At 36.7% G+C, this 22,384-nt stretch overlaps 2 protein-coding genes across 2 annotated transcripts in view; both read right to left on the bottom strand.

The window, feature by feature from the left end:
* Window positions 1-1,211, bottom strand: part of LCT (lactase) — a 50,704-nt gene extending 49,493 nt beyond the window's left edge. Inside the window, exon 1 of the mRNA XM_068544000.1 lies at window positions 572-1,211. Within this exon, the coding sequence (XP_068400101.1) occupies window positions 572-1,211 (640 nt within the window). The remainder of the gene's footprint in view (window positions 1-571) is intronic.
* A 9,264-nt stretch (window positions 1,212-10,475) lies between these two features.
* The window catches only part of MCM6 (minichromosome maintenance complex component 6), a 43,040-nt gene continuing 31,131 nt past the window's right edge, over window positions 10,476-22,384 (bottom strand). The window contains exons 14-17 of the mRNA XM_068545198.1: window positions 17,252-17,387; window positions 16,613-16,768; window positions 14,245-14,384; window positions 10,476-11,127 (exon numbers count right to left, since the gene is read on the bottom strand). Of these exons, the coding sequence (XP_068401299.1) occupies window positions 11,011-11,127; window positions 14,245-14,384; window positions 16,613-16,768; window positions 17,252-17,387 (549 nt within the window). The 3' untranslated portion in view covers window positions 10,476-11,010. The remainder of the gene's footprint in view (window positions 11,128-14,244; window positions 14,385-16,612; window positions 16,769-17,251; window positions 17,388-22,384) is intronic.

Raw genomic sequence — 22,384 nt, 5'->3', positions numbered from 1 at the left:
ACCGAAACACACACACACACACACACACACACACACATATATATATATAAAAAATAAAAATAAATAAATAAATAAATAAAAGAAAACGGGGTGGATGAGAGGATGGGCAATCTTGAAATCTTAGGAAGAGTCAGGGAGGCAGGACTGGAGAAAGAAGGACAGAAAGATAATCGGTGAAAGTGCAGACTCAAGATTGGGCAAGGGGGCTTAAAAGATATTTTTCAAAGGGAATGCTGGGCACCGTACAATGTAAACCACCCCTACCTACCTCCACCAGGAAATCTTCAGTATGGTATTAATTTCTCACTAATAAATAGATATGAGGGGACTTTTTTTTTTTTTTGGCTGTGCTTTGTGGCATGCGGAATCTTACTTCCCCGACCAGGGATGATCGAACCCATACCCCCTGCAGTGGAAGCTCGGAGTCTTAACCACTGGACTGCCAGGGAAGTCCCAAGGGGACTATTGGAGGTAAGTGGAAAGAAATGCTGAGTCCTGCTTTAAGGAGAGTGGAGGAAGGTGGGTAATGAAGGCTGCCGGTGGGTCAGCCACCTGGGTCATGTGTACTCACCTTGAGAAGCATATTTTTCATGGTAAATCTCATTGGCTTTTCTGTGGGCGTCAGTGAGGATCTGGAGACGTGAAGATCTTGATTCCTGGTGCGGAAGCTCCATTATCACTTCCTCCAAGTCACTAAAAGTGAACCAGATCTCAACTAGGTCCCCAAAGGAGTGGAAGATGAAGGAGGCATAGTCAGCAAAGAGATCAGCAAAGGCCTCAGTTCTCTGGACGGTGCTGGCAGGGAGGGTCTGGTGGTGCAGGACCACCAGGGGCTGAAGCTGAGCAGTCTTGAGGGCCTCAAGGAGTTGCCGGTAGCACTGCACTGTTTCCTTGTCTGGGTTCTCGGAGCTTCCTTCTGGGAGTAGTTGTGCCCACGGCAGAAATACTTTGTAATGAGTGATCATAACAGCACGAACACTGCTAAAGTACTCTGGCAGGAAAGAGGGCAGTGGCTGGCGACAAACATAAATTTCTTTGTCTCCTGTTACAAAGGGAGAATCCTGGTTTCCCAGTGGACCCCTCAGGTTGTGTAGCAAGTCGGTGGTTAGAGGACCAGCAGCTGAAATGAAGTTTCTATCAGATTTCCAGTCTAACCCCCAACAAGAAAAACTTAGGAGGACAATAAGGACTAAATGCCAGACTAGCTCCATCTTCAAGGAACTGTTAGGAAGTATGTGGAATACTTACTTTATAACTACAGTTGAGGTTGTAAAATACTAAGTGACTGTAAACACTTAATATGTAACTGGGTTATCTACGATAATAAAATCAGTATGTGATTCACCTATGTAATATCAAAAAATTTTAAAACCGTAAGAGACAACACAAAAACCTTAAACTTCTCACACAATTTATGCCAAGGAACCTGGGAAGTGTCTGAAGAAAAAAAGTTCTCCACATTTTTTCTTACTTACAAATTATTTTAAAACTTATTTACATAGCAGAACAAAAGTGAGTTCCTCGCCAAACTTTTTTTCTCCTTTAAAAACATGTAGGGGGACTTCCCTGGTGGTGCAGTGGTTAAGAATCCGCCTGCCAATGCAGGGGACATGGGTGCGAGCCCTGGTCCGGGAAGATCCCACACGCAGCGGAGCAACTGAGCCTGTGCGCCACAACTACTGAGCCTGTGCTCTAGAGCCCGCGAGCCACAACTACTGAGCCTGCGTGACACAACTACTGGAGTCCGCGCCTGGAGCCCTTGCTCCGCAAAAGAGAAGCCACCGCAATGAGAAGCCCACACACCGCAATGAACAGTAGCCCCCACTCACTGCAAGTAGATAAAGCCTGCTCACAGCAACAAAGACCCAACACAGCCAATAAAAAAAAAAAAAAGGAGGGACTTCCTGGTGGTCCAGTGGTAAAGAATCCATTTTACAAGGCAGGGGACACGGGTTCGATCCCTGGTCAGGGAACTATGATCCCACATGCCACGGAGCAACTAAGCCCGCCTGCCACAACTACTGAGCTCTTGTGCCTCGTCTAGAGCCCGTGTACCACAAACTACAGAGCCCACGTGCCGTGGAGCCTGCGCACCACAACTAGAGAAGAGAAAAAACCTGCATGCCACAACTAGAGAGAAGCCTGGGAGACGCAATGAAGACACCACGTGCCACAACGGAAGATCCCGCATGCCTCAGTGAAGATCCCAAGTGCTGCAACTAAGACCCCACACAGCCAAAAATAAATAAATAAATCTTAAAAATAAATAAATAAAATTAAAAAATAAAAATAAAAATATGTAAGTAAATGATGAACACATTTTGTAAAAGATTCAAACAATACAGAAATATGTATGAAAACTTACTAATTCTCCTCTTCCTTTCCCTTTGTAGGGTAATCACTTTCAACACTGTGCTTCCTTCCAGTTTCCTTTCTCTGTACATATTAATGGCTGTTCAGGAGTCGGAATGCCAGTGTTTAAATCTCATCTGGCGAAAGTTACTAAATTTCTCTGTGCCTCAGTTTCCTCATCTGTATAATGGTGATAGGTTGTGAGAATTAAATGAGGTCATTCATTAGCATATTTAGAACAATGCAACTCAATGATAGCTATGATTACATATATACAATGCAAACATACATGTGTATAACATTTAAAATATATAATATAATTTAACATATATGGAATTATGTCTTATGTAGCGTTCCTCAGTTTTTTTTTTCCTTCACTTAATAGTGCTTGGAGCTCTGTTTATACCAGAATATGTAGACCCACTTCTTTTTAACAGATGCATAGCATTCCACAGTCAGGTTGTACCACAGTTTAACCTCTTGCATATTGAACACTGGTTGGTTCTTAATTTTAATATGTTGCAAATTAATATCTGTATCTTTAGTTATACATCTTTGTCCACATTTCTTTTCTTTAAGATAGATTCTTAGAAATTAAGTTGCTGACTCAATGGCATGCCCATTTGGAATTTTTATTGTAATCCAAAGTCTTCCAAAACAGGCTTCTTCAAATTTAAATCCTACCTACAGTTAGAAGTGTGTCTAAATCTCTCTGGTTTGCTTACACCTGTTATAAAACTTCATATTTTGGACACTTGTTTCTGTTTAGAGGGGTAGCTTTTCATGTTAATTGGCTACTTGTTTTTCTTCTGAGATTTATGTTTATATCCTTTGTACATTTTTATTATTTAACTTATTATTGATATAAGAACCCTTAATAGAGTTTGGATATCATGTATTAAAATGTGATAGAAAAAACATTTCCCCCTAGTGTTAGTTTTAAAATTTGTTTTATAGTGTCCTTCAAAATACATTACTTGGTACCATATTTTTGAAAGCTCTTGTCAAATGTATTATTTAATATTCTTGTTTCTAATCTTTAGATCTTTAGCCCATCTTGAATTTTAACTTTGTTTGTGCTGTGTGGTAGGGTTTATCAATTTCTAATGGGTTACTGAATAGGCCATTCTCTCCCCACTATTTGAAATGACAACTATCAGAAATGAAATATCTATCCAGACATATGTTTCTAGATTTTCTACTCCTTGTCTATCTATTCCTGTGCCAGTACCACAGTATTTTAATTTTTATACCTGTGTAGTACTTTTCACTTTATGATAGGACATGGCCTCTCCTATCATTCTTTTTCCTAGAATTGTCTTAGAAATGTTGTATATATATATTTATTTTAATAGAAACAGTTTTATTTCGCTTAGTGGAATTTTCAAGGTGGCCCTGACAGCTTCATATAAATGTATCATTTTTCAGATTCTTGTGTTTATAATCATTGTTATCTCTCTAAAAGTATATATATATATTAATTATAGAAATATTAAATAAATGCATTCTCATAAATATCCCCCAAATTTAGATAATAGTTCCATTTGCCTTATACCTAATCCCAGCTACTTCCTAAAAAGTATTCACCATTTATTACATGTGTATGTACATAAAGAATATACTTTTAGCTAACAAGTTTACAAAATAAGAGGTACTATAATGTGAGTATTGATCTACAACTGGTATTTTTACCATATAGCACAACCTGGAGATCTTCACATTGTGCAAATATTGATATATCTTATTCTTTTTGAGAGCTGCATTGTGTGACCTTGCATAATCATTATTTTGTTGATTGGGTTTTAGGTTATTTTCCATTTTCAGTGTCACAATGTCACAATGAATGTCATTGTATATGCCTTTTTCTATACATATATAGGTTATTTCTTCAGGGAAAATATTGAAGAGTACAATTGCTGGGTAATAGGGTAGTCAGTTATATTTTAACTTCTAATGGTACTGACAAATTTTTCCCTAAAAGGAGTGTCCTGATTTACACTCCTACTAGTAGTGCATTACAACATCAAATTCCAGACAAACCCACCAATGCTATTATAATATTATCAAATTATTAGTGTTTATAATTTTGAATGATTTTTAAAATTGATTTGTATCAGCTCTGTATCCATTTTGGGAAATAATCTTTTTCCCATTATAAACTGAGAAAATATATAGCTATTGAAACATATATATAGTATATTCTTCTCATCTGCAGCTTATTTATCCTGGACATTAATCCTTTCTCTCGTATATAGGTTGAGAAAGCATTTTCCCAATCTGTAGCTTTGGTTTTAAATTTTTAAATTTTGGTGTAGTCAAATTTATTAATTTTTTTTCCTTATGGCATCTCTGCTTATACATAGTTTTAAAAAGCCTCTTCTACAAAGTTGTAAGAAAAGCACATATTTTTCCTTTTTAAAATTAATTTTTAAAAATTGATACAATTGACATATAACATTATATTTGTTCCAGGTGTACAACATGATTGTATACATTGCACAAAGATCACCACAATAAATCTAGTTAACATATCCATCACCACACATAGATACAAATTTTTTTCTTGTGTGTGGTGAGAACGTTTAAGATCTACTCTCTTAGCAACTTTCAAATAGAGTGTTATTAACTATAGTCACCATGGTGTACATTACATCCCCATAACATTTATTTTGTAACTGGAAGTTTGTACCTTTTGACCACCTTCACCCATTTCACCCACCTACCACCTCCACCTCTGGCAACCACCAATCTATCCTTTGTACCTATGAGTTCATTTTTTATTTTATTAAAAATATTTTTTTAGGGACTTCCCTGGTAGTCCAGTGGTAAAGAATACACCTTCCAATGAAGGGGATGCGGGTTCGATCCCTGGTCGGGGAACTAAGATCTCACATGCTGCAGGGGAACTAAGTCCACATGCCACAACTACTGAGCTCACGCACCTCAACAAGAGAGCCTGCATGCCACAAACTACACAGCCCATGCACCCTGGAGCCTTCGTGCCACAATTAGACAGAGAAAACCCGCACACCACAACTAGAGAGAAGCCTGTGCACTACAACTAGAGAAGCCCATGTGCCACAATGAAAAGATCCCGCATGCTGCAACTAAGACCCGACGTAGCCAAAAAAACAAAACGAATAAATTAAAAATTTTTAAAATTACTCTAAAAATATTTGTTTTAGATTCCACAAGATTATACACTATTTGTCTTTCTCTTATTTCATTTAGCATAATGCCCTCCAGTTTCATCCATGTTGTCACAAATGACAAGATTTCCTTCTTTTTAGGGCTGAATAATATTCGATTGTACATATATATACACTTTCTTTATCCATTCTTCCATCAGTGAACACTTAGGTTGCTTCCATGTCTTGGCTATTGTAAATAATGTGGCAATGAACATGAGGGTGCATATATCTTTTTGAGTTAGTTTTTTCATTTTCTTCAGATAAATACCTAGAAGTGGAATTGCTGGATTATATGGTAGTTTTATTTTTAGTTTTTTGGGAAACCTCTATATGTTTTCCATAGAGGTTCTCACCAATATTACACAAGCGTTCTCTTTTCTCCACATCCTTGCCAACACTTGTTATTTTTTGTCTTTTTCATAATAGCCTTTCTCATGGGTGTAATGTGATAGCTCATTGTGGTTTTGACTTTCATTTCCCTGATGATTAGTTATGTTGAGCACCTTTTCATGTATATGTTGGCAATCTGAATATCTTCTTTGGAAAAATGCTTATTCAGATCATCTGCCCATTTTAGATTGTTATCTTGTATAAGTTCTTTACATATTTTGGATATTAAGCCCTTATCAGATACATTATTTGCAAATATCTTCTCCCATTCTTTTTCATTTGACTGATGGTTTTCTTTGCTGTGCAGAAGCTTTTTAGTTTGATGTAGTCCTATTTATTTTTGCTTTTGCTGCCTTTGCTTTAGTGTCAAATCCAAAAAATCATTGCCAAGATTGATGTCAAGGAAGCCAGCACCTGTGTTTTCTTCTAGGAAGTTTATGATTTCAGGTTTAATCTTCAACTCTTTAATCCATATTAACTTTTGTGTATGGTGTAAGGTAGTGATCTAGTTTTCCCAACACCATTTATTTAAGAGACTGTCTTTCCCTATTGTATATTTTTGGCTCCTTTGTTGTAAACTAATTGACTATATATACATGGGTTTATTTCTAGGTTCTCTATTCTGTCCTACTGATCTATATGTATGTTTTTATGCCAATACCATAATGTTTTAATTACTATACCTTTGTAATACAGCTTGAAATCAGGAAGCATGATACCTCTAGCTTTATTCTTTCTCAACACTGCTTTGGCTATTCAGGGTCTTTTGTGGCTCCATACAAATCTTAGGATTGTCTGTTCTATTTCTGTGGAAAATGCCGTGGGAATTTTGATAGAGATTGCATTGAATGTGTAGATTCCTCTGGATAGTATGGGCATTTTAACAATATTAATTCTTCCAATCTGTAAGCATGGAATATCTTTCCATTTATCTGTGTCTTCTTCAATTTCTTTCACCACTCTTATAGTTTTCAGTGTACAGGTCTTTTACCTCCTTGGTTAAATTTATCCCTAGGTATTTTTTTTCTTACTATGCAACTGTAAATGGGATTATTTCCTTAATTTCTTTTTCTGGTAGTTTTTATTAGTGTATAGAAATGAAGATTTTTGCATATTGATTTAGTATGCTGCAATTTTGCTGAATTCGTTGATCAATTCTAACAGTTTTTTGCTGGAGTCTTTAGGGTTTTCTATATGCAACATCATGTCATCTGCAAATAGTGACAATTTTACTTCTCCTTAATTTGGATGCCTTTCTTTCCTAGCTCTGGCTAGGATTCCAATACTATATTGAGTAAGAGGTGAGAGTGGGCACCCTTGTCTCATTCCCAAGAGTATGATTAGCTGTGGGCTTGCCATTTATGGTCTTTATTTTTATTTTTAATATTTGGCCGTGCCGGGTCTTAGTTGTGGCACATGGGATCTTTGTTGCCGTGTGCAGGATCCTTAGTTGCGGCATGCAGGATCATTTTTTAGTTGCAGCATTTGGGATCTAGTTCCCCGACCAGGGATCAAACCCGGGCCCCCTGCATTGAGAGCACAGAGTCTTAACCAGGGGACCACCAGGGTAGTCTCTATGGCCTTTATTGTGTTGAGGTACTTTCCCTCTATATTCAATTTGTTGACAGTTTTTAAAAATCATAAATGGATGTTGAATTTTACCACATGCTTTTTTCCCCATCTACGGAGATGACCATGATTTTCATCCTTTTTTGTTAACCTGGTGTAATACATTAATTGATTTTCGGATGTTGAATCTTCCTTGCATCCTGGAATAATCCCACTTGATCATGTTGTATGATCATTTTAACATACTGTTGAATTAACTTTGCTGAAGTTTTGTTAAGGAGTTTTGCATCTATTTTGTACATCAGGGATATTGGCCTATAATTTTCTTTTCTTTAGGTGTCCTTGTCTGGCTTTGCTATCAGGGTAATGCTGGTTTCATAAAATGAGTTTGGAAGTGGTACCTCCTCTTTGATTTTTTGGAAGTGTTTGAGAAGGACTGGTATTAATTCTTCTTTAAATGTTTGGTAGAAGTCATCAGTGAAGCCACATGGTCCTGGACTTTTGTTTGTTGGGAGGTTTTTGATTATTGATTCAATCTCCTCACTACTAACCAGACTACTCAGATTTCACATTTCATCATGATTCAATCTTGGTAGGTGTGTTTCTAGCAGTCCACTTCTAGGCTATCCCATTTGTTGGCCAACAATCATTCACAGTAACATCTGACTCTTTGTATTTCCATGGTACAACTTGTAACACCTCCTCTTTCCTTTCTGATTTTGAGGGCTTTTTTTGTGAGTCTAGCTAAAGTTTTATCAATTTTATCTTAAAAAGAAAAAACCCAGCTCTTAGTTTCATTGTTCTTTCCTTTCTTCTACTAACTTTGGGCTTCATTTTTTTTTTTCCCCCTGAGATATCAAGTTAGGTTGCAATCTTTGTTTCTTGATGTAGGCTTTTATCCCTATATACTTCCCTCTTAGACTGTTTTTGCTGTATCCTTTAAGTTTTGGTATGTTGTTTCCATTTTCATTTCTCATTATTTTTAAATTTCTCTTTTGATTTCTTCTTTGACCCACTGGTTGTTCAGTAGGTTGCTTAATTTCCACATATTTGTGAAATTTTCAGGCTTCTTGTAGTTGATTTCTAGTTTTATACCATTATGGTCAGAAAAGATGCCTGATATTGATTTCAGTCTTCTTAAACTTATTAAGACTTGTTTTGTGTCCTAACATATGATCTATCCTGAAGAATCTTCCATGTGTGCTTGAAGAGTCTGTATTCTGTTGCTTTTGGATGGAATGTTCTGCATGTCTGTTACATCCATCTGGTCTAAACATGTTATTTAAGGTCAATGCTTCCTTACTGATAATCTGACTGGATGATCTATCCTTTTGATGAAAGTGGGGGTACTAAAGTCCCCTGCTATTATTGTTTTGCTGTCTATCCTGTTAATATTTTCTGTCTATCTGTTAATACTTGCTTTATATATTTAGGTGCTCCACTGCTTTATTTGCATTTTCTTTTCCATGTGTCCTAGAGATATTTCCATTTCAAACATCTTCATTTCCCTCATTTTAGTTTGCATAACTCAGAGCATTGCTATATCACAATTTATGTAGTCATTTCCTTATTGATGGACATCTGTTGGCATTTGGTTGAAAATACATTAAATTTATGGATCAGTTGACAACTTACAGTATTCAAGATGTCCTATTCAGAAAGAAGTTACATCTGCTTACTAAATACTTGTCTAATTTTCTTCATAAAGATCTTGTATATGCTCCATCATCCATTAGCCACTTCATTTCCCTGACAAGTAACATGTAGAGAAAGGGGGTGTGTGAAAATGTAAACACACTTATTCAGATGGGTAAAAACTGATTTTAGTTGTATTAATGGCCTCACTTTGCTTTAGAGCTCCTACTTTCACTAATGACACAATTGGGGAGGAGAAGACAGATTCACCATAAAGGAACTCATCTTCCCTGGGCTTCACACTTTGCTTTGGTTCAGTATTTGATCAAATTGAAGTTCAAATTTCTGTCAGGCTGCTTCTCTTTTCAGAATGTCCTCACCCCATTTTCTTTATCAAGTTGGGCATCAGTGCATGGAAGGAACTCTTTCTTGCTGTCTTCTGAGTTTTTACTCATTGTTCTTCCTATCACCTGTTACTGAACGTCCTGCCTTAGTCCATGCCTTATCCTAGACTCTCCTGTCTCAACAGGTAGTCTGAGATCCTGTACACTGAAGTTTCCTTGTCCCAACAGGCTCTCCTACCTCCATTAATTAGGAACATAGTTTTCACAGGAGCTTATACCCTGCATCTGCTAACTGTGCAACTTCTCTATCCATTTCCAGTCTCCCTTACCCTACTGTACGCAAACCAGTGGAGAGAGGTTTCTATTAGTGAACTCAAATACCACATATAAACATTCCCCAACTGGCCCTGCAGTCCCCAGAATGCCATCTGTTGACAAAAGCTGCAGCAAAAGGAACCGCTACATGATGAACATACTGATCAAAGCTAAGCCTCAGGGACTATTAATGTCATAAACAGCAATAAGTCTTTTCCTGGAAAAATGCCATAAAATTTAAGGGTGGTCTGTAATATAGAAAATGACATATTGGGGACTTCCCTGGCGGCCCAGTGGTTAAGACTTCGCCTTCCAATGCGGGGGGTGTGGGTTTGATCCCTGGTTGGGGAGCTAGGACCCCACATGCCTCGTGGCCAAAAAACCAAAGGAAAAAACAGAAGTAATACTGTAACAAATTCAATAAAGACTTTAAAAATCGTCCACATCAAAAGAAATCTTAAAAAAACAAAACAAAACAAAATGATGTATTTCCCTTAAAAAAGCAGTTAGAAAATAATTCTGAGACCTTACTCTTAGGATATATAAGTTTAAAAAGTTATTAAAGAGTAATGAAAAAAGTATAATAAACTTTTTATTTTCATAAACTCTCTTTAAAAAAAACCAAAGAGAACTGGAATTAACCTTGGAAAGTCATCTCCAAGGCCTCTTAGCTTTCACACTAACAAATTCTTATAAGGACTCTCCTCACAGGAACCTACACCTAAATGTTTACCATAATGCCGTATTTCCACCCCTTTCCCCAGGAATCAAGCAAAAAGGGAAAGACTCATATTCATGAATAAATGGAAGCAATAATTTATAATAGAAATAAATCCAATAGACAAGTGCAGAAAAAGTTATTTTGGTGAAAAAACGTAGTTAGCAATTGAAAAAAGTTATTTCTCCAGTAAGACACCACATAACATAAAAACAACAGACCTTTTCCTACACATGAAAACAAAGGTCTTAGTTATAGAAATGACACACTATTGCAATCCAACTTTTTTTAGGCAAGAAGCACACTAAACAAAGGGATAAAACCTGTGTTGGTATAAAAGGAATGTGACATATAAGACAATCAACTTGATTCTTCTTCCTCAGAGTAAATCTTCCTGAATCATCACTCCCAGAAGCACTTCTCTGGCTAGTAGAGCTCCACCCAGACTCCACGCCAGAGGTGGAGGGCCACAGTTTCTCTGGTTACTTTCAATAGCTCAATCTTCAAGCAAGTAGTTAGGGTTAACTACTAAGTAGGGATCTTCTTCATAGCTCTCACTTCCTTCTGTGGAGCCTTTCAATCCAGCTTGGGTGAGCTCAATTAGAACATGATCCTATGAAACACAAACGTTTGTCCTCAGTTCTCCAGCAGTATTATAAGAATGCTAAGATACACAGGACTTGACCCTTCTTCTGAATGTTTGTGACTAACATTTTCTTTCATTTCCCCCCAGAAACTCTCTCAGAAAAAGGACTATATCTTAAAGTCAATATCAAGTTTCTGCTAAGTCACCTTCCCATTAGGATATAGACTTTTTCATACCATAAACTTCTTTTGAAAAATTAAGAAATATATCAGTAAGATTGACATTGTGATTTTAATCAGGTTCCCTAGCATATTACATCAACTACTTATAAATATAACTTCAAAAAAGAACATATGAATTTTACAATCATGCAATTATATAAAATCCTCTGATAAGTATGTTTATGATTCTGTTTATCACTCTGATAAAAGTGTTTAATTTTGCTTAATATTATGTTAATTTTTAATTATTGGCCACTGAACTCTTTTATATACCATCCATTCATAATTCAGTTAGAAGTAGAATCTAAAGATAATTAACATGAAAAAATTTTCACTCTGACCTATTAACTAATTGAAAAAAAGCAGAACATGCCATGTGGCTTAATAAACTTGATGACAGATTTGAAGCCATGATGTAACTATAAGTCAGTCTAACATGTCCACAAATGAGAAGGACTCCTACCGAAGGCCCATACAGAGGAACTCAGGAAACAGTGATTTGATCCTAAGAAGGTGGAAAAGTCCCACAGTATAAGCACTAATTCCACTAAGAGGGACTGGACACTTTCAAGCACTCACTCTATGTACTAACACACCTTCATAGGAAGCACATTTGATTAGCACAGTATAAGTTCCTTAGTCTTCAGTATTGAGTTGGCTCAGGTGGTGAGTCAAACTTAAAAAGGTAAGTCCAATTTAGATCAGTTAATATCACAATGTGTCCGAATGTGGATTTCTTGTGTGGACCATTTTATCTTACACTGATCTCAGGGCCACAAGGGAGGGAAGGGCTGGCCTGATGCAAACACATTGCCCACCACTAACTAGACAGATAACTCTGAGCACAACGCCAGCCCAGTTCAGCTTTATTTTTATACATATTTTTCATTAAATTTTGAATGGAATAGTTCTTCCCACACCCCCATACCTGTAACCATAGACTCATCTAGTTCTATAGGGAAATAGTTTTTCAGATGACAAACCCTGATATGTGACAACTATAATATTTATATAGTGAGCACTGTGAAGTCAACTGCAATCTCTGCCATTTGAACAAAAAAATTCAATCATTTAACAAGTATTTGAGCCCTCTATGACTTAGGCACCACTGTAGATTCTGGGGACACAGTGGCTAAAGAAACAAAGTCCCTGTCCTCATGGTGCTTGCATGTTAATAAGAGAGACAAAATAAACACCCAAATAAAGACTATACTGCCAGGCAATGATAAGCACTATGAAGAAACAAAGCAGGGTAAGGGGGTGACAGCAAGGAGGAGGCTATTTTGACTGGCCAGGCAAGAAGAACTTCTCTGAGAAGGTAACATCTGAGCAGACATCAGAATGGAGGACGGAATATGGGCAAAGAAACAAAGGGCGTGTACAAAGGCCTTCATGCTTGGTGTGTCTAAGGAACAGTGACAAGGCCAGTGTCACTGAGCAGAATGGGCAAGGGGAAGAGGCTATGAAATGAGGTGAATGAGGTGGGCAGGGGCTTGCTTGTGCAGGGTTCTGCAGGCCGTGGTATGGAGACTGGATTTTATTCTAAATGTGAGGGAAGGACTAGAATGAAGGGCACTAAAACAATTTGATTTGTTAAAAGATCTGTCTGGCTGCTGGGCAGAGAGCCACTGCAAGGGAGGACAGTTAGGAGGCACCCATGGAGGTCCAGGCATGGTGGCTTGGGTAGATGTGACAGTGGTGAGAAGAAAACAGAGAATACTGATACTGAAGGCAGGGCACACAGGATTTGCTTATAAAAGGAGAAGTTGTGAGGGGAAAGAGAAATCAAGGAATCAAGGATAATTCTAAGGTGCCTGGCTTAAAGCAATTGAGTAAGTGGAACACTGCAAGGAAAAACTGTTTTGAACACATTAAGTGTGAGATGCCTATTAATTTGCAAGTAGGCAGCTAGCTACATACATTAGCAATTTAGAGGAGAGGTGAGAGCTGGAGATATAAATATGGGAGTCATCACAAATGGTTTTCAATTCATAGAACCAAATGAGATCACTGAGGCAAGGAATATAAACAGAAAAGAGGTCTGAGGACTAAGCATAATACTTCATTTAAAAAGTGACAAGAGAAAGACTCAGGAAAAGAGAATAAGAGGAAATAACCAGTGAGAAGGAGAAGACCCAGGAGAACATGGTGACCCAGAAGCCAAGTGAACAAAGTATTTCTAGGAGTGATCAACTTTGACAGATGCTGCTGACAAGTTGAATACTGAAAATAATCAACTGATTGGAGTAGTGAGAAGGTATGCATAATGGTCCTTTAAGAGAGTGGGAGAATGAACTGCCTAGGGAAAAGTAATAGCATCAGGCAGTGCTACTGTGAGGTCAGTGCTACTGTGACGTCGATAAGACAGAAGTAAAGAATTGTCCATTTGAGATTTGTGGTCATGAATTTAAAATAAGAGTTGGCACATGGTTGTATGCTTTTCTTCAGATACTTTTAACTGCTTAGATATAGGTATAGAAAACGAATTAGACTGAACCAAATCTGGAGTTTTGCCAAGCAAGTAATATGAAAAGAGAATGAAGTTGAAAGTATAAGAAAAAAGTGATCATGGGATAGATTTTAAGCTGGGTAATGGGGGAGATAAGAACATGAGGAAGGATAAAATGCAGAAAATAGGTGACAGTGGGCAGGACGCTCGAAGGTTTATGGTAAAGAGAGTGGAAAACAAAGGTTAAAAACACACAAATAATAAGACCCTAAATTCACTTTACCAGCTTTAAGTTCTGCTTATTTTAGCAGAAGAAATAAGTCAATTAATTGTTAATAATTCTCTCATTTTATACAACTCCTAATTCTGACTAGATCCTAATGATTCAAAATAAATGAACATCTAATGAACCTACACAGATATGAGGCATGAACTCCCTCCGTAATACCTCAGCAAGCTTAATTCTATACGTACATAGTGGGTGAGTCGATAAATGACTTTCTCTATGATTCTCTTTTTATTTATCAGCTCCTCTTCAGAATCTATTTCTGATTCGATTTCCTTCAAGTACCAATTAACAAGCTCACTCCTCTTTAATGCCGACTCATCCTCTTCTGCAACAACAAAAAATATATTTAAAAAGGATTAAATTATCCTTGTAGCAAACTGTATTGCCAATTCTTGGAGTCTGCATGCACAAGATAATGTACAGAATAGATAACTTCAATCTGTCAGAAAACATATCTGCTGAAATAAGATTTGCAATCTTCCAGCATAAGCCTGAAATAACGTGTTACATTACTTGAATTAAAGTATGCCTTACTTTATCCTGAAAAGAAAAACCTAAAAAAATAGAGATTATAAGAAACAAGTTTCTTAAAGCTATAACGATTTCAAAGTATGAAGGTGTTTCCTTCACCTTCTCATGCTTCACCACCTATGACAATCTTTCAACAGCAGTTGAAAGCATAAATTAGGAATGAAGTCACAGCAAGCAAAACTGCTTAAATACAAGTATTCCTCTTTGGAAAGGGGAACACTTTAGGGAATTGAGGTCAACCAAGGAGTGAAATCCATAGACGTTCACTCAAAAATAAAAAATTACCAATTGATTCCAGCAAGGTCTATCTTTATCGACTGAACTACCTGCCCTTTAGAGCCCAGAACTCTAAATTCACAAGAAAAGTTGGAACCTGGCAATATTTTAAACTATCACAGATATAAAGCATAATAAAAGAAAACTTCATTTGTCTTGATTTTAGAAATTGCTAATAAAATACAAAATCAAAATAGGAAAATTTTAGCTTTACTGATGATGCCTCTGAAAAGTTTTATTATGGTTGTACTCAAATTTCAGTGGTTTGTCCAAATGCTTTTGAGTAAGTAACCTCCTTGGTTTACAGTTTAAAGTTTTGCTAGGGGACTTCCCTGGTGGTCCAGTGGTTAAGACTCTGCACTCCCAATGCAGGGGGCCTGGGTTCGATCCCTGGTTGGGGAACAAAGATCCCACATACCGCAACGAACCCACGTGCCCTAGAGCCCACAAGTGGCAACCAGAGAAGCCTGCGTGTGGCAACAAAGACCCAGAGCAGCCTAAATAAATAAATGAATTAAAAAAAGAAAAAAGTTTTGCTAGAAAACAGCTGTCTATCTGAAGACTGCAAATTAATAACTTACCGGGCTGGGTGAATAGTGTCTTTTTTCTTTTTTTAGGGAAAGGAGGAAGACCTAGAATTTATCTGTGGAATGAATGTGTGGGTGCTAATCATATCTTTGCTCCACTGATGGCTGGCCATGTTTAAAACTTAGTTGCATGAGAGGGAGAAAGAATAATGAAGTACAATGTGAACACAGGAATGTTTGCTCCCAAATCTTTTTATGTGAGAAGGGACTGGAACTAAAACCTGTCTGTCCTAGTGGCCTCTTTACTGCCTTCTTCCCTCCTTCCCACTGGTCCACAGTTCCCAGGGGAATGAGGGCAGAAACTAAAGGGCTTAAATCTTTTAGTAAGCTAAGAAAATCTCTGGTGTTCTCTTCCTCCATCGCAGTTAGGACACTGTGATGAGAATATGTCCGGAAGCCAGCATACTGACAGTCAAATAAGAATTTTCTGATGGTTAATCACCAAATTGAAGTTTAAGTTCAACCCCTTGATTTAATCACTTTTCCTCTGCCTTGTGGCTAATTATAGGTTGAGAAAACTTGGATAGCATGGTAAAGCAGTTAAGAACAGGAAGGGTACTAATGTTCAGATATCACACTTTACCTACAGAGAAAAGAGGATTTTACTTCATTTCTAGTCTGGAGGTACTTGTGCTAATAGTCTTTTGAGTTCAATTACTTGTCTATGAAATATAAATACCCTAGGAGTCCATCCATTTTAAACAAACCCATTGTAAGGAAAAGTGACTTTGCATCTGTAAAAACATTTGTTAAGTGCATCTTTATATATTATCAGATCCCAAATTCGGCTTCACAAATATTAAAATAGGCCAAGGACATTAATAAGAATGAGTCATAAACCTTTGACAATGAACTTGTGGGGAAATGTCTAGGCTGGTAGATATGCTGACATTCCCTAGTAGATTTTGTTTGCCAAAGTGAGCTTGTCTAACAGTTTCTCATCTCTTCTGACAAACTAACACAATCTTTAGGAATCAGAAGTTGTTAGCTGATTCACTTTGTTATAAAGCAGAAACTAACACACCATTGTAAAGCAATTATACTCCAATAAAGATGTTAAAAAAAAAAGATTTGTTAGACAAAAAAAAAAAAAGTTGTTTATGTGAATACAGCTTATGTAAATGACTCAGCATGTGAGCAGCACTAAGTATGGCCTCACCTTCTTCCATCTTTCTGAGGTGAAGCACAATAAGGTTAGAGATTCGGCAGTATTCGGAGAAGCCCAGCCTTAAGGAGGCTTTCGGAACAGAATCTTGGTTCATGTCTTCACTGTGGCCGTTAATTCCATTCACAGGAGCAGGGCTATCAGCACGACCTAAGTGAAATATTAACTGTTTGAATCTTGTTTCTGTGCCTCCAATACTCCCCTATTAAATGTTTATAAATATACTACTTATACTTTAATACTAATTTTAAAACAACCATATAGTTATACTCAGTATTTAGTAATTGTACAAATAAATTAGAAACTTTATAAATGCTACCAGTGAAGACAAAAACCCATTTGGAAGGGATGGGAAGATTGGGAGATAAAAGGATTTCATGATCTGAAAGTGCATTTGCAATATTAAGTCCACTATCTCCATTTTGGTGTTTTTTCTCTGTCTTTCAAGCATATATATTTTATATCAAGTATTTAATTATATTTTAACTTAGAAACAGTTAATAAAATTCAATACCCATTTTTTCCCCTTTTGCTACATAGACTTCACAACCATCAGTAAGTGCACTTTTACCATGACATCTCAGAGAACATTTTGGTCCTTAACTCTAGAACAGTCATGAACAGACACCTCACCATGGATGCCATCTGGGCCCTCATCTACCTCCATCTGGGCATCTTCGTCTTGATCTAGATTGACATCAGGTGTTTCTACACGGATGATTGATTTATTCAGTAACCTGAAAGCTTCCTTCACATGTTTAGGCTGGACCTAAGCCAATCAAGATTAAGTAAATCAGTAAGCCAGTCTTTTTGACATACCAAACAGACTTTCTCCATATGAAATTACAGTGGCGTTTTGGTTTTCTCACACTCTCCCTCTACACAACATAAAGTATGAGAGAACACCATAAATTCACCAGAATGGTTAAAAGGACCGACAATATTGAGAATGTAGACAACTTTCATTCACTGCTGTTGGGAATATAAATTGTTACAACCATTATGGAAAACTGATTTTCAGGCTTTACTAAACTGCACACACCTACAATCTATGATCCAATGATTCCACTCCTTGGTAAACACCAAACAGAAATGTACATATAAATACACCAGATGAACTAAAAGACCTGCACATCCCATAAGAACCCAAATTGGAAACTATCCAAATGTCCATTAATAGAAGAATGAGCCAATCACTGTGATACATTCACTGATAGTTATGTGTATTTAACCACAACTGGGAGGGGAAAAAAGGTTGAAAACAACCTAACTAACCATCAGGAAAAGTATGGTTAGACTACTATATAACCATAAAGAAAAAAAAAAAAGGTTATCCTCAGAGAATGGTAGCAGTGACTGTAAACAAACTGAAAGGGTAGCTCTTAGAGAGCTTCCTGATCTGGGTATAGATTACATAGATATGTTCACTGAAAGTTAACAGAACTGTACACTTGTGATTTGTGCACTCTTTGTACGTATGATTTGCCTCAAAAAAAAGCTTACTTAGAAGAAAAATTACAAGTCTATTTGGGGGCGGGGGAAGATTGCTTTAAGTCCTTGTATAAATAACCAACAGTCTCTCTAAATCTACTCCCTTCCTAACGAGCTGAGCCCCTAACAACAGATAAACCTAGCAGAGCAGCCTTTTTTTTTTTTTTTCTTTAAACACATTACCACCTGCAATGAAACTTTAAGCCATTTGAGAACAGTCAATATCAAGACATATCCTAGTAAGCTTACTGGTCTATAAAAATAAGAAAGAATACTTTGGAAAGAGAAAAATATCAAACTACTTATGGAGGAAAAATTAATAATCAAGGGCTGGCCTCAGATTTTCCCAAAGAACAAGTGATGTCAGCATACAGTAGAAAAATTTATAAGAAAAGAAAATATGAGCCAGAGGTTGGATGTCATTCAGGTAAAGACTACAAATAACCCTGTTGAACATAACACTCAGGGAATATTATTCCCATGAACTCATCTTCTTCATCAAACCCTTGAAAAAAGGCCAAATTTCAATCAGCAAAGTGATAAGTTAGAAATCATAACAAATTTATCTCCAATGATCATGCCTTGCACATATTTAGCTACAAAACTAAGACTTAAACAAACGTGGGAATTAAGAGTGACAGAGCAAAATGTAAATGGTATATGTCCTGAAGATGGAGGGGTACAGGGAGACCCGAGAGATGGGAGTAAATTTGCTGACAGCCCAAAAAATGAGAGGAAGATGTAAATAAACATTTCTCCAAAGACATACAGATGGCCAAGACGCATATGAAAAGATGCTCAACATCACTAACTACTAGAGAAATGCAAATCAAAACTACAATGAGGTATCACTTCACACCAGTCAGAATGGCCATCATCAAAAAATCTACCAACAATTAATGCTGGATAGGACATGGAGAAAAGGGAACCCTCTTGCACTGTTGGTGGGAATGTAAATTGATACAGCCACTGTGGAGAACAGTATGGAGGTTCCTTAAAAAGCTAAAAATAGAATTACCATATGACCCACCAATTCCACTACTGGGCATATACCCAGAGAAAACCATTAATTCAAAAAGACATATGTACCCTAATATTCATTGCAGCACTATTTACAATAGCCAGGTCATGGAAGCAACCTAAATGCCTATCGACAGATGAATGGTTAAAGAAGATGCGGTACATATATACAATGGACTATTTCTCAGCCATAAAAAGGACCGAAATTGGGTCATTTGTAGAGGCGTGGATAGACCTAGAGACTGTCATACAAAATGAAGTAAGTCAGAAAGAGAAAAACAAATATCATATATCAACACATATATGTGGAATCTAGAAAAATGGCACAGATCAATCTTTTTGCAAGGCAGAAAGACATAGAGAACAAACGTATGGACACCAAGGAGGGAAAGGGGGGGTGGGATGAATTGGGAGATTGGGATTGACAAATATATACACTAACTAATAGGTATAAAATAGATAACTAATGAGAACCTGCTGTATAGCACAGGGAACTCCACTTTGCTGTACAGTAGAAACACAACACTGTAAAACAACTATATCCCAATTAAAAAAAAAATTTTGCTGATTGCCTCTCATCTGTAACAGATGATAAATCAAGCCATGGATAAGCATATCTGACTGTGCAAAGGTAAACAGTAAAATATTATTTACTAAAATCAGGTGGTTGGGAGGGAAGGGAAGAAGAAAGAAGATGAAACATGCTAATTTTATCACTTCATAGTAGAGAACCAACAGAGAACTAAGGGTACAATATAAGTTATAATAATAAAAGTAACCACTAAAATAAAATAACTTTCTGAGTCTCAGAACTACACACACAAGCAAAAGCAAAGTGACCACAAAATGAAAAATCATGTCAACTATAAAAAGAAACAAAAACAAAAACAAAAACCCAAATAAACCTATCTTTCATACCAATAAATGTAAATGGGTTTAACTTACATACTAAAAAAAATTTTGTTTGCATCACAAAACAAAATCCGACTCTATGCTGTATATGTATATAAGACACACTTAAACTTACTCAGAAATGCCGAAAAATAGTAAAAAGTTAGGCAAAGGGATACCAAAGAAAGAAAGCAAGGTGGAGTTCAGGCCAAAAAGCATAAATGAGACAAAGTTAGAAGGTACAAATCTCAATGAAAATATATGTATCAGTTAAGAGAACAACAATATCAGTAAAATAGAAATTACAGGAGAAAAAAGGATAAATACAAAGAGACAATAACTATGTTGGTAGAGAAATAAAAACTATTCATAGGAGACTTTTCTTTTAATTAAGTAATTAATTAATTAATTTTTGGCTGCATTGGGTCTTTGTTGCTGTGCGCAGGCTCTAGTTGCAGCGAGTGGGGGCTACTCTTCATTGCGGTGCCCGGGCTTCTCCTTGTGGTGGCTTCTCTTGTTGCGGAGCACGGTCTCTAGGCAAGCGGGCTTCAGTAGTTGTGGCTCGCGGGCTCCAGAGCGCAGGCTCAGTAGCTGTAGCTCATGGGCTTAGCTGTTCCGCAGCATGTGGGATCTTCCCAGACCAGGGCTCGAACCCGTGTCCCCTGCGCATTGGCAGGCAGATTCTCAACCACTGCACCACCAGGGAAGTCCCCATAGGAGACTTTTAACTTTCAATCTAGAGAAGATACAGTAGACCAAAAAACCCCACAAAAAAATAGAAAACCTATGTAACATAATAAGGTAACCTCCCCCTTCACAGATATATATAAAATTATATACACTGTAAACAGAGACTAGGCCTTCCATTGAAGTGCTCATGGAACACTTATGGAAATGGGCTCTGGGCTACAAAGCATCCAAAAAACCAAATTCCAAAAAACCAAAAAACTAAATGAAAAACATAGACATCATTTTCTAATCACAATGCAGTAAAATTAAAACAAGCAACCAAAAAAACACATTCTAACTGGATATTATTAAACTCTGAAACAACTCTTGGTAGTGGATACTTTTCTAGGAAAATGTAGCTTACCAAAACTGACCCAAGAAGAGATAGAAAATCTAAACAAGACTGACTTCCATGGCAGAAATTAAGAACCATGCACCCAAATTGTATACACTAGACCCGGAGAGTTTTACTTGAGAATTCATATCAGTAAAACAGCAGATAATTTTAATGCAATAGAAAACCATTCTAGAATAGAGAAAAAAGGGGAAAACTTTCAAAAATTTAAATGAAATAACCACGATAATAAAACAGACTGCAAAAACAAACGGAAATCAATGTTTTTTATGAGTACTGCTTTAAAAATTCTAAATAACAGCAAACAGAAGCCAAATGCATTAAAAAAGTGGGATTTATTCCAGGAAGGCTTGACATTAGAAAGTCTATTAAATTATTTTTCATTTTAATAGATCCAGGAGAAAAAAAAATCATGATTAACTCTATACACACTAAAAAGACAACTGGCCAAAAAAAAAAAATCTTCTTGATAAAAATATTCAAGATATAATAATAAATGTATAGTTCCTATTGATAAAAACACATCGTATCTCAGCCACAGAGCCAATTAGGAACAAGAAAAAAATATCCAATGTCATAATTATTAGACATTGTATTGCCAACAGCAAAAGTAAATTAGTGGAGAATATGGGAAAAGATTAAGTTTACTTTTCAATGAGAATAGAAAGAAAAACATACACCATTTATCATTTGCAAATAAGAACAAAAATCTGGAAAATCAACAGACTCAACTGAAACACTACTACAAACAAAAGGTATCAGTATGGTACAAAACTAGCATACAGAAATCAATAGTTCATATATACAAGCAACAACCAGTTAAAATATAAAATGAAAAAAAGTCTACCTTCAATACCCACAAAAATAACAATATCAAGAAATAAATTCAAGAAGAAACATGCAAAAATCATACGAACTTTAAAACCTATTGAGTGAAACAAAAGACATAAGTGGAAAGATAATGAGGTCTCTGGTACTCAGAACTGTTAACGAATGTTTGTTTTTCTCATTCTAGACACCTGAAAGGAAGGCACTGCTTTAACCTCTTGAACTTAGGTATGGCCATGTTAATTCCTCTGACCAATGAAATGTGACCAGCAGTGTCACGTCATTTCTAGACAGAAGGTTAAGAAATGGCATATGATTCACCTTGTCTTTTCTCTATCTTCTGTGATCATAGAAGTGTATGTCAAGAAAGCCTTTACATCAGGCTGAATTTCTGAGCGATGTGAAGCGGAGAGCCTCTGGCTAACATAAATGAACATGAAGCACGAGCAAAA

This window comes from Eschrichtius robustus, chromosome 5, assembly GCF_028021215.1.
Source record: "Eschrichtius robustus isolate mEscRob2 chromosome 5, mEscRob2.pri, whole genome shotgun sequence".
NCBI lineage: Eukaryota > Metazoa > Chordata > Mammalia > Artiodactyla > Eschrichtiidae > Eschrichtius > Eschrichtius robustus.
The sequence above is the reverse complement of the archived record's forward strand: the minus strand, read 5'-3'. Positions and strand labels throughout refer to the sequence as shown.